General features: G+C 28.0%; 2 protein-coding genes and 1 long non-coding RNA gene across 8 annotated transcripts in view; 2 read left to right on the top strand and 1 right to left on the bottom strand.

The window, feature by feature from the left end:
* Window positions 1-4,919, top strand: part of LOC106681293 (uncharacterized) — a 34,854-nt gene extending 29,935 nt beyond the window's left edge. The window contains exon 3 of the long non-coding RNA XR_001343223.2: window positions 4,806-4,919. This is a non-coding gene — a long non-coding RNA (uncharacterized lncRNA). The remainder of the gene's footprint in view (window positions 1-4,805) is intronic.
* LOC106681292 (uncharacterized) lies at window positions 7-9,855 on the bottom strand. 2 transcript variants are annotated; one of them, XM_067050466.1, is made up of 8 exons: window positions 9,551-9,829; window positions 9,426-9,477; window positions 9,304-9,339; window positions 9,182-9,225; window positions 9,045-9,078; window positions 6,714-6,778; window positions 6,231-6,355; window positions 7-5,046 (listed from the first exon to the last, which is right to left on the bottom strand). In XM_067050466.1, the coding sequence occupies exons 1-8, from the start codon at window positions 9,595-9,597 to the stop codon at window positions 4,823-4,825; spliced, it is 627 nt and encodes a 208-aa protein (XP_066906567.1). In that variant the 5' UTR covers window positions 9,598-9,829; the 3' UTR covers window positions 7-4,822. The 2 variants fall into 2 exon arrangements, with proteins under 2 accessions (XP_066906567.1, XP_014277021.1); XM_014421535.2 differs by lacking the exons at window positions 9,045-9,078; window positions 9,182-9,225 and having other exon boundaries at window positions 9,551-9,855.
* Window positions 9,856-9,913: 58 nt separating this feature from the next.
* LOC106681289 (ectonucleotide pyrophosphatase/phosphodiesterase family member 5) overlaps window positions 9,914-15,251 on the top strand; it is a 12,235-nt gene continuing 6,897 nt past the window's right edge. The window contains exons 1-4 of one of the 5 annotated variants that reach the window (XM_014421529.2): window positions 9,914-10,460; window positions 12,272-12,731; window positions 13,059-13,265; window positions 14,029-14,277. In XM_014421529.2, coding sequence (XP_014277015.1) covers window positions 10,113-10,460; window positions 12,272-12,731; window positions 13,059-13,265; window positions 14,029-14,277 — 1,264 coding nt within the window. In that variant the 5' untranslated portion in view covers window positions 9,914-10,112. Of the gene's footprint in view, window positions 10,461-11,305; window positions 11,327-11,914; window positions 11,950-11,998; window positions 12,018-12,271; window positions 12,732-13,058; window positions 13,266-14,028; window positions 14,278-15,251 lie in introns of those variants that run through there. The other 4 variants (XM_014421530.3, XM_014421531.2, XM_067050465.1 and 1 more) reach the window with 4 other exon arrangements.

Here is a 15,251-nt window from a genome sequence, read left to right as displayed (position 1 = left end):
TAATTTATTAATAATAAGTTATTTTATTTCATTTATGATTGATTTTTTTGAAGATCTGAATATCTATATGTTACTAATAATATCTACATACCATTAACTAATTTTGTTTATCATCTTCCCCTATCACTACCTTACTCTATTTCATTGAGGTTTTACTTTACATGTTTTATAGACTAATAAGGACTTATTTAATAAAATGAATTAATACGTAACACAATTATAATACACCCTTCAGCATTTTCTAAAACCTATCATCTAAATGTACATCATTCAAGCGTTTGTGCAAACAGTGCAAAAAGTAAGAGAACACAGCTAACACAAAAGTAAAAATGGAATCATTATAAAAAAAACGACTTATGTCTTAAGAACTGGAACTTTGTTTAGAATAGAGAGATATGAAGTCTGATATGTGAGAATATGTTTGTCTTAAACTTAAAAATAAATAAATAAAACACAGACAACCTTAAATAAAACTATAAATAAACTTAAAATAAAAAAATATATAAAAACGTAAATGCAAGAAAATAACTTCAACTTTTACAACAAATGAAAGAATAGTATATTATTTTACTTAGAATATTTATCTTTTCTTATGGATAATAAATAAACATTACTTCAACAGAATATATAAGTAAAATATTTTTCTATCAGGAACTAGGTTTAAAATTTCATTCTTAAAAGTTCAAGGAAAAATATTAACATTTTCACTTAAAATGAGTAAATTCTATATATCTATCATCATAACAACCAGAGTCATGTTAAGATTTTGAACTTTGGTCGCCAGGGATAATAGTCAGTATTATTGATATCTTTTTGTTTTATATTAACATCATAAAAATATTCTTTTGATGCATTATCATCTGATATAGCAAAAGTCAATAAGTATTCCGGAGAAGAAGAGCGAATTCTGACAGTGACCACATTGGTATAGGACTGATTGATACAGAAAGTAATAAGGCAAAGATAACACAACATTTCTGATAAAAAAATAAGAAGAAAATACATAAAGCAGAGCCTATGATTTAATTGTGCACTTAACAGCAGTATTTGAAATAGCTAAGTAATGCAAGAGAGAAGCACACTGTAATATATGAGCATCAATTAACAAAAATTACTAACCAAAATCAAAGTAAAAACAATTTTCAGGCAATAATAGTTTAATTAAAAATTCATCAAGATAAATTTTTTTTGTTTTTTTGGGTGGAGGAAGGGGTGTAATATTATTCAGGAAAGAAACTTGAATATCAAAAATAATACAAAGTATTATTATATCAATTAAATAGTATACCTATTAAATAAATAGATGCCTTATTTAATGAAGATTTGTCATAAGTTAATTTGATTCACCATATTAAAGTTTTATGATTTATAAATGTAATTCCATTGTAATTATGTACAATGAACAAAATATGTGCAAAATAAATATAAAAAAGTAAATTATATAAATAAAAAAAGGTTAATCATTTTCTTGGATTTCTCATCATGTGAAAATACATTATACTGTACTGGAGGATTGAGAATGAATGTGCCTTCAATGAATTCACAAACTTAATTATATCTATCCCCTTCACTTCATTCAAATTGATAATAATTTTGATTAAAAGATGAAGAAAATTATTCATGTCACTTTAAGTATTAGAAAATACTTTTCCTATTTTTAAATATCCTATCATTAAAAAGAGAATCCTAAATCAAAGACAGTACATAAGGCACTGATAATACAATTTAAAATACTGATAAAATAACATCATAGTAAAAAATATATGTGAATTTTGCATCATTATTTTAATAAGGCAGTTACACATTTTCAGAACTTGAAATCAAAACTATTATCAAAACTTAGTAGATCACAGTTATGAAAATTGTGATTCATTATAATAGTTCTACCAAACAACAGTACAATAAATCTTAAAACTTTGGAAAACAAAGTTCATTAACACATTCGTCATCCAGTGTCAAATGGTCGATTTTTTAAAAAAGTATTTCCTAAAAATTCAAAATTATCAAAAAACATACATATATAATGATATACCATATATATATAATGACCACATTATATAATGATTTAACACATTTGTTGTCCATATCTGGATGGCTTATGTTCACATTGGTATTTTGTCAAACAGATATGGGTGGCGTGGTGAAGAACATATAAAGAAAGTTTTATTTTTATTAGTAGGCACAAAAAAAAACAAAAAAAAAACAATCAAATAATAAATAAAGAAAGTCTAATGAGTCCATAAATAAATGAAAGTAAATGGAATGCTTAAAAATCCAACTACCTATAGGGAAGTATAATCTTAAATCGCTATAGCTTTCTGACCTAAATAATTAAATATTTGTAACCACTATTTATAAACATACCAATTTAACAGTGTTTCGATATAAAGATTAATATTACATTAAAAAATTAGTGTTGTTAAACATTGCTTTTTGAACAATATACGCATGAAAAATTCAACAGCATTTCTCATTATAATTGTATAACTACATCAACCAACATTTATCATAGACAATTCAATGATATAAAACCGTTATCACACAAATCAACTTTATATCAAAAACTGATAATTTATAAACAATATCTTTTAATTTATTATAAATTGAACATCCAAAAATACAACATAAGGGAATATGTTAAATAAAATGCATCAATAAGTTATTAACACCAATGCTTAGCTGCACAATGAAGGGAAAAAGTAAATAATTAAAATATTAAATGACTTTTTCACTTTTTAAATAATCAATCATTAATAGCATAAATAATATATATTGTTTTACTTATTGTATTTATATCACAACCAGCTTAAATAAAATATCACAGACAAGTTTGTGAAAAGTTCATATATTTGCACGAGACAAGCTATACTAGCAAAATTTTAATAAAATAACTCTACATCGTACAATCATTCATTACTTTAAGTCTGATCTAATAATTTTATTTATACCATTGTAAACATTATAAAGAGCAGAGGTCTTGGTCAGGTTATTTCCTTAAGCCTTTTCACTGAATTCCTACCTCCTAAATATTCTCACTCATAGTTACTGATAGCAAATTAGTTAATTATAATCATTTATCTCATTAATTTATAATTTGATGTAATGAAACTTATTTATACAAAGCTAAGAGAACCTAACTCCACTATTTATGACGCACTTCAGTATTTCCAGGAGACAGGAAGGTGCAAGCAGAGGACTGGTCATGGCAGACTGCGACTCAAAACTCAATCTATACATTGATTTATCAGCATCTCAGAATTAAGAGATTGGCATTCAACTGCACCTATGATTCAGGCCAAGCTTGAAATGCTGTGAAACACCCATACTATCTTAGACACTGTATGGTGGAGACAGAGAGAACATGACTAGGAAGAAGGTGCCATTCGGCAGGCAAGTGACAGGCATTTCAGTGCAACTCCTGGAAAAGTATCATAGAAAAAGGCAATAATTAAGTGCTAACCAACATATCCATTAGACTGTGGAGAAATAGGGAGCAGTTTGAATTACAGAGAGGTCTTACTTCAATCTGTAGCTGTTCCAAATTTTTTTTGCAATGGCACCCTTCCAGGGCTAAAAAAAATTCATGAAAACTCTTGTCGACCTAAAAAAAAAAAATACTGGCACAATTATTCTTAGACCAGTTGAATATGTAAGAAAAAACAGGTTTAAGTAAAAGCTGGAATGCATTGTATATTTGTTTTTTTAATTTTAATTTTTTTTTTTTATAATATTTTGAGAAAGTGGTATTCACTTGCAGCATCCTAGGGTTTCACAGCAATCACTTTGGAAAAATAGAAACAGTTATAGACTTCACCACCCTCAAAATAGTTATGCAAAGAACTGGTAAAGTATGACCAAGAAAGTTCAAATCAAATAAGCACAGAAACTTACATATAATTGTGTAATATTGGCGTGAGAAGTAAGCAGAAAAATGAGCACTAGATCTTCAAGTTGGTATACTTGTACTCTAAAACAGTGTTCCAAGTTAGATAATAATGTACAAGCCGGCAAGTTATGGCTAAAGAATATTTCTACAAAGGATTTTGGAGTGAACAAGAAGAGGATGTATCTGCAAGAAGATGAATAGGAAGGAAGAACTCAAAGTCACCTCAATAAAGGATTTCCAGGAGTCCCACCAATTAAAATGATTTGGGAACGTAATCAGAATGGAAGACCATAGGGAACCTTTAAAGATGATGGATTATGTCCTTGATGTTACATGGTCTTTTATCCTAGAGAATAAATAAATGGAGTATCTCAAGCATTTATGCATAAAAAGAAGTAAATATCTGAAAAGCCAAGAACCTGCCTAGGTAAGGAGAGGCAGTCATAGTAAACCCTCCTCTACGCTGAGAAGGACTAAAAGGGTGATGTGAAGTAGATTAGTAAAAGAAAAAAATAAATTAGTTTTAGTTCACCTATAGTTATTAATTACCATATAAATATACTAAATGTCTCAATAGTGATCAATGACAGGTGGGAGGTCATAGGAAAAAATAAAAGTTAAAAATCAGTCTTTGTCAAAAAAAGGTTGTCAGAATCAGAATTTGACCTACTCAGGAGAAATAGAACTATATCAAGACAGAACCCACTGGATTTGTTAAACATAAATACTATACTTACAATATAGTACATAAACATGAATACTATACTTTTAAATAAAGTAATATTTCGTAAAATCAGCAATCTGAACTTCCCTCTGCTCTGCTACAGTTTAATAATACAATACTATAAATCTTACTAATATTTCTTTCACTTAAGGGACATAAATATGAACATAAAACAACTAATACTTATGTATGTAGCACAAAAGGAAATTCAATCAAGTAGCAGTTGGAGAGTCTCCCCAATCTCCTGTTTCTTCTAATGCTTTGGACGCGAGATGCTCAATTTCACGAATCAACTGCTCAGTCTCTCCGTCAGTACCTGGATCCCATTCTAAAGATGTGGGACTATCACCAGGAGCACAACCTGAAGAAGATTCAGCATTGGAACTAGTACTGAGTTGGCTTCTTACTCTTGCAATATTGGATGAATTGACACCTCCTACAACAGTATAGATTCAAATGTAAGAACTATAAAATATCAAAAAATTTGAGGTAAATAACAAAGTTCTACAAACAGAAACTTTTGAAAACTTTATATGATAATTTTGGATAACATTGAGGTCCTGAAACTAAAAATGGATTCCATTTTCTTTCATCTCATACAGATGGAAAGTTCTAGTATATAATAGCACACAAATCATGAAAATCGTTCATAGCTCTGAGGGTGCTCAACTGATCAACTTCAAATTCATATTGTACCAAAAGGACATTGTATTATAAATAATAAAATATTTATAAAGGTTTTAAAGCTGACTTTTATAGAAATTTTGTTGTTAATTTTATTCTCTACATATTTATTTACTTTATGTATTTTTTATTTTTATTATCATTTTATTTTATGTTTTTTTTAAAATTAAAAATAACTCCTTATCTACTTATTTAATAATTTCAAATGATGGAAAAATGTACATACATAAGGAAAATTGTAAATGATTTGTAAGGAGATTGCAATTAGAACACTAATTATGGGCCTGCATAATTTTATATTAGTACGAATATTTTTATAATAATTTAACTGTGTTTATTATTTCTCTATAATGAAGTGTAATTTCTAGGGAGAATGAATGAAACAAAACCCTTATATAATATAGAAATTTCCAATAAAAAGTAGAAATTTTTTCATTGACCGGAAAGAGTGATTTGTTTGTACCAAGATCAACTTGATCTTTATCAGCCTTTATAAATCACGTAAACTTTGACCAAGTTAAAATGTTTTGGTACCCTCGGAAAGACGAGTTTTATTCTTTCTGACGATAACGATAACATTTGCTACATTTGAAGGTGATAAAAACTCACTCCAATTTATTTTAATGATTATAACTATATTTTCTTTTATTCTAAATTCAAATTGACCAGGTAGTCTGATTTATGCCATTTGGTATATTTTAATATACTTAAGTATTATACAAATTTAAAGTTTATTAGTTGAGTATTTAAGGAGCTATGAGAGATTTTTATGACTTTTTGCTAGAAAATTGGCATTACTTATCAAATACAATCTACAGTTGATGGACGAAAATGGATTCCATTTCCAGTTTAAGCACACCACAAAAATAAATATTATACAAAAACATTAAATCAAATTTTCGGTTGTAGACAGATATGTGTAATTAGAGGTCCTACCTTCATTTTCCCATTCTAGATCGATAGAGCTGGGTGGAGTGGTAGAAGACCAACTGATCTTTCTTGTTTGCAAGGCTCTTGATGCTAGCAGGGAATGTGCATCCAAAGGAAGTAATTGAGTAGTTCTGTTAAATGAAAGTATTTGTATTTAACCATGCATAAATGAAAAATAGATAAAAAATAACACATTATTATATTTCAAGGTAAAATAAAAAATAATCAGTCCCACTACTTATACTTATAATGAGTAGAGCAACATTTGAAAAAAAAAATTATTTATATTGAGCTACATGATAATTCTCACTTAAATGAGAAATTGGTGAGGCCATTCTACGTCCTTATAAGTGCTCTATAATGGTCCCTCAACCTCAGAAACAATGCAACATATATGTATGTATGTATAAAACGAATTTATAAAGTTTAAAATGAAAATTTAAATATAATGTCAATAAATTGATAAAAGTGCAAATAAAAAATACTTACTCTCCATCCTGATAAATAGAGCTATTTTCTGAAGAATCATCCTTCCATTTACTTTTAAGCGGAATCTGTTAACACAAAAAATTTCAAGATTTAAAATAACATGAATAAAAAGTTTTAAAATAAGATAACAATTAATTTGAAATAATATAATAAATTAGTATCAGTAATAAATAAAAGCCATAAAAAATCATTATAATAATTTCTCAGTCAGTATCATCTACGATCTATTTACTTTATTGTTATACATGTTTCCAAGTTTATTGGTTATTATTTTCTCTTTATTTTAATAATTATTATTTTCATTGTTATTTGAAATAATAAACTATCTTTCATTGTTAATAGTAATAAATAATGGATAAATACCAAATATGAAAGAATTTGATAACCAACAGAAAAAACACCGAATACAAACTGAATTTATAAATAGACATTTATGCCTTTTCATGGTTGTTATTGTTATGACAATAGTCAGTTTTTACTGTCACTTACCTATTATTTGAAAGGATTAATTTCAGCTGAAAGTAGGGTAGTAAAGTGAAAGTTGCATGATGAGCGCACCATACTAGATTTTGTGATATCTTGTATTTATTATTTATTATATCCAATGATTAATTTAAACTTTAAAAAATAAATAGTGACAATGCTGCTTGGCCAACCAATGTCCTACAATCTGTCCCTAAAATAGGATATATTTTAATACTATGTAAATTTCATATTTTCTTTGTTTCTAAAAGGAAGGTTATACAGTGTTCTTTAATACATCTTTTAATGAATAATCTTTAGATGGATTAGAAGATGAAAAATATTTTAAGGGTCAAGTGAATGAAGTATCTTTATTATTAATTATACATATTATTAATGGTGGAGAAATTGTTGATTACAGATGTAGTCAAGAAGTTGTTTTGGGGTGCAATCAAGGGAGAAAAATTACCATGTTTTTTCTCTCTGGAGTGCACCCCAAACCAATGTAAGACTTCTTTAAATGTGAGAAGTTCGATTGGTTTCCCTTGTACCAAATCTACTGCTCTCACCACTCTAATGAAGACCAACAACTAAACCCATAAAAGCATACATTAACTTACTATGTGTCTCTATCATGACTATAACTCACAAACAACTTTTTTTAAAAAGTTGTTTTTATGATATCATGTTTTATTTTGCTGAAATTAGAACTATATTAATTGTTCTAATAATAAATACAAATATGTAATAAATACAAAATCCTTGCATTTTTTCCAATTGTTACTAAAATTAACTCTAAAGCTAGGTAACTTATGGAATAGCTTGAAGGTAGTTTTGTTTTTAAAGTCAATAAAAATTTGCTACAATTTGAAACCAAAATGGACTCTGTGTGACTATTACTTCCCACGATACAGTTCTTCAATCATAAGCCATTAGTTCCAAAAAATCAAAAATTGTCTCTTAGTTTTTGAAATACAATCAAAAATATTCATTCTATGAGACCAATCATGTAAAAATAAATAAATATATGAAACAACACTTTTATGAGCTATGTTAAATATCATACTTCTATCAAAACAAGAGAGAAAAGGAAAAAACATATGGATTGTTCCAATGATGAATCCTGAAATAGATAATACCAAATAAAAGATTGATGTACTGTGGATTCTTGAATGTTATCTAGTACAGAATTCAGAGCTACAATCTGACTTCTTTCTCTATTGTTGGATTGTTAAGTGAAGAATAGAGAAGGATATCTATTTTTCTAGATTATTCCTTTTGATTTTTATCTAACCTAACACACTTCACCCCATAAATAGTATCCCCACTCCATTGGAGGTGGAAAAGATGTATGAATGAGAGAAAACACTAAGGTGTTTGCACATGTCTCTGATTCCCAATAATTGCTCTGACCCATGGACTGTTTTGAGCATCAGAAATGATTCTTAATTAGGTCTAGGTGCTGGTCCGACAATTTGATTATTAGTACCAAAATTGTTGGAGCATAAGACCTATACTCTGCATGGTCCTGTTTTCTGATGGTAATACTGTTGGAACAAACCTACTTTAAGATGAGATTGCGATAAGTAAGATCAATTATTGAATTAATTTAATTATATTTGAAGTACTTAATTCTAGATTTAAGCTAATTGTATCATATCCATTTGGTTACCGACTAATTGCCATCCTATTTTAATCAGAATGCTAATAAAAAGAATTGTTTTGAGGAACCAATGCAAAATAAATATAGGCAGAATCAGATATAAATCCAATGCATACAACATTATATGAATGGTTTTCTGTTGAAAATCATAGGTACAACATTTCAAAATAATGAAGACTACTAAACAGGATATCTAATGTACTTACTTTAAATTGCTTTGATAATAAAGCATTAGTTGCTCTGCCAATGCAGCATTAGGAAAAAATAACAGCTTATAGTCATTAAAACTTAAAAATGAATGAAATTATAATATTTTACAGAAAGAAAAAAAGGCTAAGCTTACCTATCAGTACACCACACATCTGGTGTTTCAGGAATACATTCAAACTGAAAATTATAGAAGCCTAATGATGTAAACATTAAATTACAAGTTTCATTAAATAAATTGTCAAAAATTAAACTTACAGAGGTATTAAGATCCCCATCAACTAGGAGTTCAAACTATAAAATTAAATAATAAGTATTAGATGTCAAATTCGAATCTACTTCTAGATTTTTTTACAAATAAAACATTTTGAATATATTACCTCAACCTTGTCTTTTTCATGAAAATAGAAGCACCGGTGAATATTAACTTGCCTGAAAAAAATCATTTATTTATACACTTAAACAGAACATACATCAAAAGTAATTGTAAAAAATATTAACAAACCTTTTGACTTTAAACTTCTTTTTAAAATAACCAAAGCAAGTACCCATTTCAGAGCCATGCAGTTTTTACTAATAGTAAAACAGGAACACATTGATAAATAATTGACTGTGACAGTTTTACAAATTAAAGATTATCAGTAGACATAAAAGAGTTGAATCCCTTCAAGTTCAAAAATAGAAAAGTATCAATTAGCCCATGAAACAGTTGATATGAGATAGCTATCAATAAGAAGCCACTAAACAGAGTAAATGCTGATCAGACAGAAGGTATATTTACAAACAGAGAAACTGCACCCAGCAGCTGATAATACTGATAACAATCCCAGAGGTTGCAAACTCTTCAGTTCAGTTCAGTTCAGCTGTCGGCGTCCAGCGTTGAAGACGTCTTTCAGAGTAGTTATACATTGTTTTCCAGACACGGCGAATTTTTTTTAATTACTAAAACAAACTTTACCTTGTGGCTGTCTTCAATCCACCAAATCTGATGTAGATTATATCACAACTATTAAGTCTTTCAAAAGGGCTGTGATACCTATAATATTTTGAATTTATTTCTTTTCAAAATGAATCACCTATTTATTTTAATTTTCTTTAGCTTTTTTTTATTTATATCGTGTTTTATCCATCATGATAAGCTTCTTGTGATTTCTTATGATGGGTTCCGATATGATTACCTTGATTTAAATATAACTCCTAATCTCAACTCATTGAAGAATAATTCCTCCTATGCAAAATGCCTGTTGAATGTTTTTCCTACACAAACATTTGTCAATCATTTTAGTATAGCTACAGGATTGTATGCTGAAGTACATGGTGTTCTTGGCAGTAATGTATTTGATCAGAAAAACAACAAACTTCTAAAATATTCTTATGAACTCTTCCATTATAATGAAAACATCATACCTATATGGGTTTGTATACATTATTTTGTTTGACTTTATTATTATTATTTTTTTTAACCAAAAATTGATTTTAGTAATATCAATGGGGAACACACTGACCCTGGGGGTACTGCTTATTAGTAACTGTTTGCTATAGTGGGTACATATTCTAATATGTACTAGTAATATGACTGTTACATTTTTACAGTTTAAAAATAAAGTACATAATCAAATGGCTGCTATGACTGTTCTAAATCCCTTTTTTGTTAGAGTTCAAATTGCCTCTAAGGAGCCAACTTGAAAATTACAGGAATTATTAAAAATTCCAGTAAAATTACCAGGGATCCAGGGAAAATTACAGTTATTTTTTATATTTGCTCTGTTAATAATACTAACTTAATTATTGAATTCTTATTTCAAAACAGTTTAAAAAATCTATACCCCAATACAATGTATATCACTGGCCTATGTTTTAATTTTATAAAATAATTAACCCATATGAAATACCTTTTTAAAGTGTTCCTATACAAATATTTCTGAATAACTTTAATTTAGCTGAGGAGCTACTATAGTTACAACTATGATGAAAATGGTATGCTCTGTATTTCAGTCTATGATCTGAAAAACACATCTACATTGGAAATTTTTTTAGGAGTCCTAATTAACAATTGTTATATTTTAAAACTGTTTCCAGCATTATCTTTAAAAAATTATAGTCATGAACATACAGACAACGTAAGTTGAGAATTGCAAAATCATCTATTTCACACTGCTGTTAGCATATTTAGTAATAATATGTTAATTTGTATTCCAAGGATGTTTAAGTAGTTCCTTTGGAGAAACGGAGTTTATTGTAAATTGCATTCTTGTTGCAACACATGATTTGAAATAACTAAGTAATCATCATAGTTTATGTTACTCCATTATTCTTTGTTTAACCACAATAGCCGCTATGTATATAAGATAAGATGCAACTACTCATACTACTCTTTAAGATAAGATAAATATCTCTTATGATTTAGAATTTTTTTCATTTTTACAATTATATTAAAAGTATTTTTTAAAATTATATATAAGTAATATTCAAAATTATTACAATTTTGAATATTATAAAACATTGTTGAAGTATGTAACTTTAATCTTTTGATTCTTTGACCCATTAGCTAGACAATTTTGTCTTGATTTGTTTTATTTCCTTTTTCTTACTCACAAATGTGTTGAGCCAGGCATTATCTTTTGAATTTTCTTGATAGTATTCTGAAGGCTGTTTGATTATCTGAAATATTTTTGGGTTAAGTTAATCGTCATAATGTGATTAATGAAAGCTTATGATCCAGATTTATTTTTAATCTAGTTTTGTTCAGCTTAATTTTTTGTCCTAAATGGTTTTTTTTTTTTAACTTTGTAAAAAAATATAATAACAAACTCTTGTGGTTTATATAGTAATGACACATCTATACTTTGGCATGTTAGAGAATGGCAAACTGTGGAAGAGTGGGATAACAGGTAGAATCGAAGAGTGAGGACGGCCTTCTCTATATCTTGCTTAGGAGAACTAGCCATATTTCTTAAAATGAACAACTTTTGGTTATTATTTTTAAACTTTCTAGGTTTTCCTTAAAAATTGTTGGATCACTAATCAGAGAAATAAATTGTTTTGGATAATAATAGGTGGTCATAAACCTTGGGATTAAATAGTTGATAGGTAGCCAATAACCAAAAGCAATTTATTTTATATTATATTGCTTTATGAGCTTTATATTACTAAAAAAAATGAGGTATTGAAATTTTAAAATTCCTTTTAAATTTCTTAATTATCGATATTTTTACTTTTGTTTCAGACACTGAATGAACTGGCTGGTAAAGGCCGCCACAGTGGAGTTATGATGTGGCCTGGATCCAACTTCGCTTACAATGGTACTAATGCAACATTTATGGTTAAATATAATTCCTCTGTACCTTGGGATCATCGTGTGACTACAGCTCTTAAGTGGTTTGTACACCCTGAAACACCAGCAAACCTTGTAATGATGTATTTTGAGGAACCAGATTCAGAGAGCCATGCTTTTGGGCCAGGTTCACCTGAGGTACTCGAACAAATACGCAGAACCGACAACATAACTAAATATATTCTTGATAGTCTGGCAAACAACAATCTTTCAGATGTAAACATCATATTTCTCAGTGACCATGGTATGGAAGCAGTCACACGTGATCGGATAATAGATCTTCGACAATCAGTAGGTGAAAAGGCTGATATGTATGGAACTTCCCCTGTTTGCCAAATTTATCCAAAACCAGGTAAATATCTTCAATAAAATAAGGAACACTATAATTGATCTACTTATTTAATTTAATATAAACTTTCTTTGGTTAAAAAAAAAATCATTTAAATATTCTGGTTAAAAAAGAAATTAACTTTTTAAAAAATTATTGAAATGTATTATCTTCTTTTTAAAAAATTATTGAAATGTATTATCTTTGTGTTTAAGTTAAATCATGGTTTAATTATATTTTTTATATGATAATTAAACTTTAATTGAGGTGTTAACATTTACTTTTTTACTTAAATATAATAAACAATCTTCATCGTTTATAGTAGAAACTAATCATATATATTTTTTTCAGGACAAACAGTTTCTGAAATTTATAAATTATTAATGAATGAAGCATCAAAAAGTAAAAATTTCAAAGTATACCTTAAGTCTGAAATACCTGAACACCTGCATATTAAATTCTGTGAAAGAACTCCTCCTATCTTAGCTGTAGCTGAACCCCAGTATGCCTTTCAAGATATCTATAGCACCATTGATTGGGAAATAAAAAACAAACATGGTGGGTATAAATAATTAAGCATTGATGATTAATTCATGTAGTCTACATAAAATAGATTAATGCATGTACTTTATTATTATGGGTGGTGTTATACGGGAACTAGATCTCTGCTTATTATTTTTATTTGTTATATTTTACAATAGTTTTCAAATTACGGTAAAGAAAGTGGATCTTTAACAGTTTTGATAACTCTCCAGAAAATTCCATTTTTTTTTCTATTTTGCTTCCTTAAGAAAATAATTTAAAACGACACAATTACAAATTTTTGAATGTATGACTTTCTATTGAATATATATATTTTTTAATATATATTGAAAAATGTGTATTGAATGACAATCTCAACAAAATCATATTTTCCACTTTCTGTTTTTCTATTCTTGTTATCTGCTAGACTGATTAGTCATAACAACAGGTCTGTTCCAAGAACCACTTCTAACAGCCTGCAAACTGTATGGAATTTTGCCTCCCAAAACTTATAATGTGCATACTCCATACAGTTTGCAGACTGTGAGAAGTGGTTCTTAAAACAGGCCTAACATATTAGTTTTAATGGTGGACTATAATTTATACCAATTTTATAACCTCTACTTTATTTAATTTATGACTATGGTTGGAAGTGTCTTAATTTTTTCCACCATGTTTGAATATTTGGCAGTATGCTTATTTACAAAATTTTTCATCAGTGCAGATTAGTTTACTGATAAGTTTATAAGTTCACATCTGAATTGTAAAATTATATCTGTTACTAAAATCTTTTTTATAGCTCATGAAAACGGTACTTATGGAGTTCATGGTTATGATCCTGAAACAGTAACTATGCACCCATACTTCATCGCACATGGTCCCTTATTTAAAAGAAACCACTCCATGGGGGAACTTAGGACGGTGGACATGTTTTCCCTGTTTTCACATATTTTAAGACTTGGACCTCCACCAGTAAAACCAAATGGCACTTTCTCTGGTGTAGAAGACCTTTTCACATCTTCAGCATCAGAAATTGTCTTCGCTCATGGTCTGTACATGACTGTTTTATCTGTTATTCTTTTTTTGCTTGTTCAATAGCTTTTGTGTTGAAATAAGTTTCCGTCCACATATGTTTTACATTTCATATTCTATTTTTATGTCTTGTTACAAATTTTTTTTTTACTCTGTTATTTTGTGTTTTCTTTGCCATTGTTGAAATGTGAAAGCCCATTTTACCATTATTGCACATGTATTAAAGCAACTATAGTTAAATCATTATTTTATGTTATTACTTAATGTATTTATTGTTTTTGTATATGCTTTATTGTTCAAGATAAATTTTTTATTTCTACTAACTTTTGTATATAATAATTAGATAAAGAAATTTTGTGCAATTTTGATATGGCTAGATGTTTATATACATTATACACATTAAGAAATTAAATTTATATAGGCCCTATTGAGGAAGGAGATTTCATCTTCTTAGAAGTAGAGTTTGCTTAATGTAGTTAAAAAAAACAATTATGATAATAATGATATTACTTTTTTGCAATATTGTAAACAGAATCTGGATTTTCATGCTGTGTAGGGTCATAAAATGAAATAGCCTAAATATGTCCTAAATTTTTATATTATATTTTGAAATAAGGCCAATTATATTCCCTATAACAAATTAGACAAGAAGACATGATGAAATTTGAGCTTGTATTATTGTTTATCCTAAAAACTAACATTTATTAATTCAAAAAGTTAGATAAAGTAACTACTAGGAGGACCTAGGGACCAGTAATATTTTGAATTAATTCTTCCTAATACTATTTTGATTTCAATATAAATCAAAATAATATTATTGAATAATTGATTCAATAATTCTATTTTACCTGATTTTTCTATCTGAACAACCATTCATTCTGATTGTTACTGAATGTTTTTTTTTTTTTCATTTTTACAACCCAGCCCATCAGTGAAATACAATTTATCTTCATGAAGATAAACAATATTTTTTTATAAATATAATATATT

Source organism: Halyomorpha halys, unplaced genomic scaffold, assembly GCF_000696795.3.
Source record: "Halyomorpha halys isolate HHAL.00 unplaced genomic scaffold, Hhal_1.1 Scaffold324.1, whole genome shotgun sequence".
In the NCBI taxonomy this organism is placed as follows: Eukaryota; Metazoa; Arthropoda; class Insecta; order Hemiptera; family Pentatomidae; genus Halyomorpha; species Halyomorpha halys.
Note: the sequence above shows the minus strand (reverse complement) of the source record. Positions and strands in the feature narration are given on the sequence as shown.

Excerpts from the sequence above, each read along its gene's own strand:
- LOC106681292 (XM_067050466.1), bottom strand. The coding sequence starts at position 9,597 with ATGGGTACTTGCTTTGGTTATTTTAAAAAGAAGTTTAAAGTCAAAAG. Across the intron at positions 9,340-9,425 it reads ATGAAAAAGACAAGGTTGAG|TTTGAACTCCTAGTTGATGG; the intron begins GTAATATATTCA and ends TTAATTTTATAG. Across the intron at positions 6,779-9,044 it reads TATTATCAAAGCAATTTAAA|ATTCCGCTTAAAAGTAAATG; the intron begins GTAAGTACATTA and ends TTGTGTTAACAG.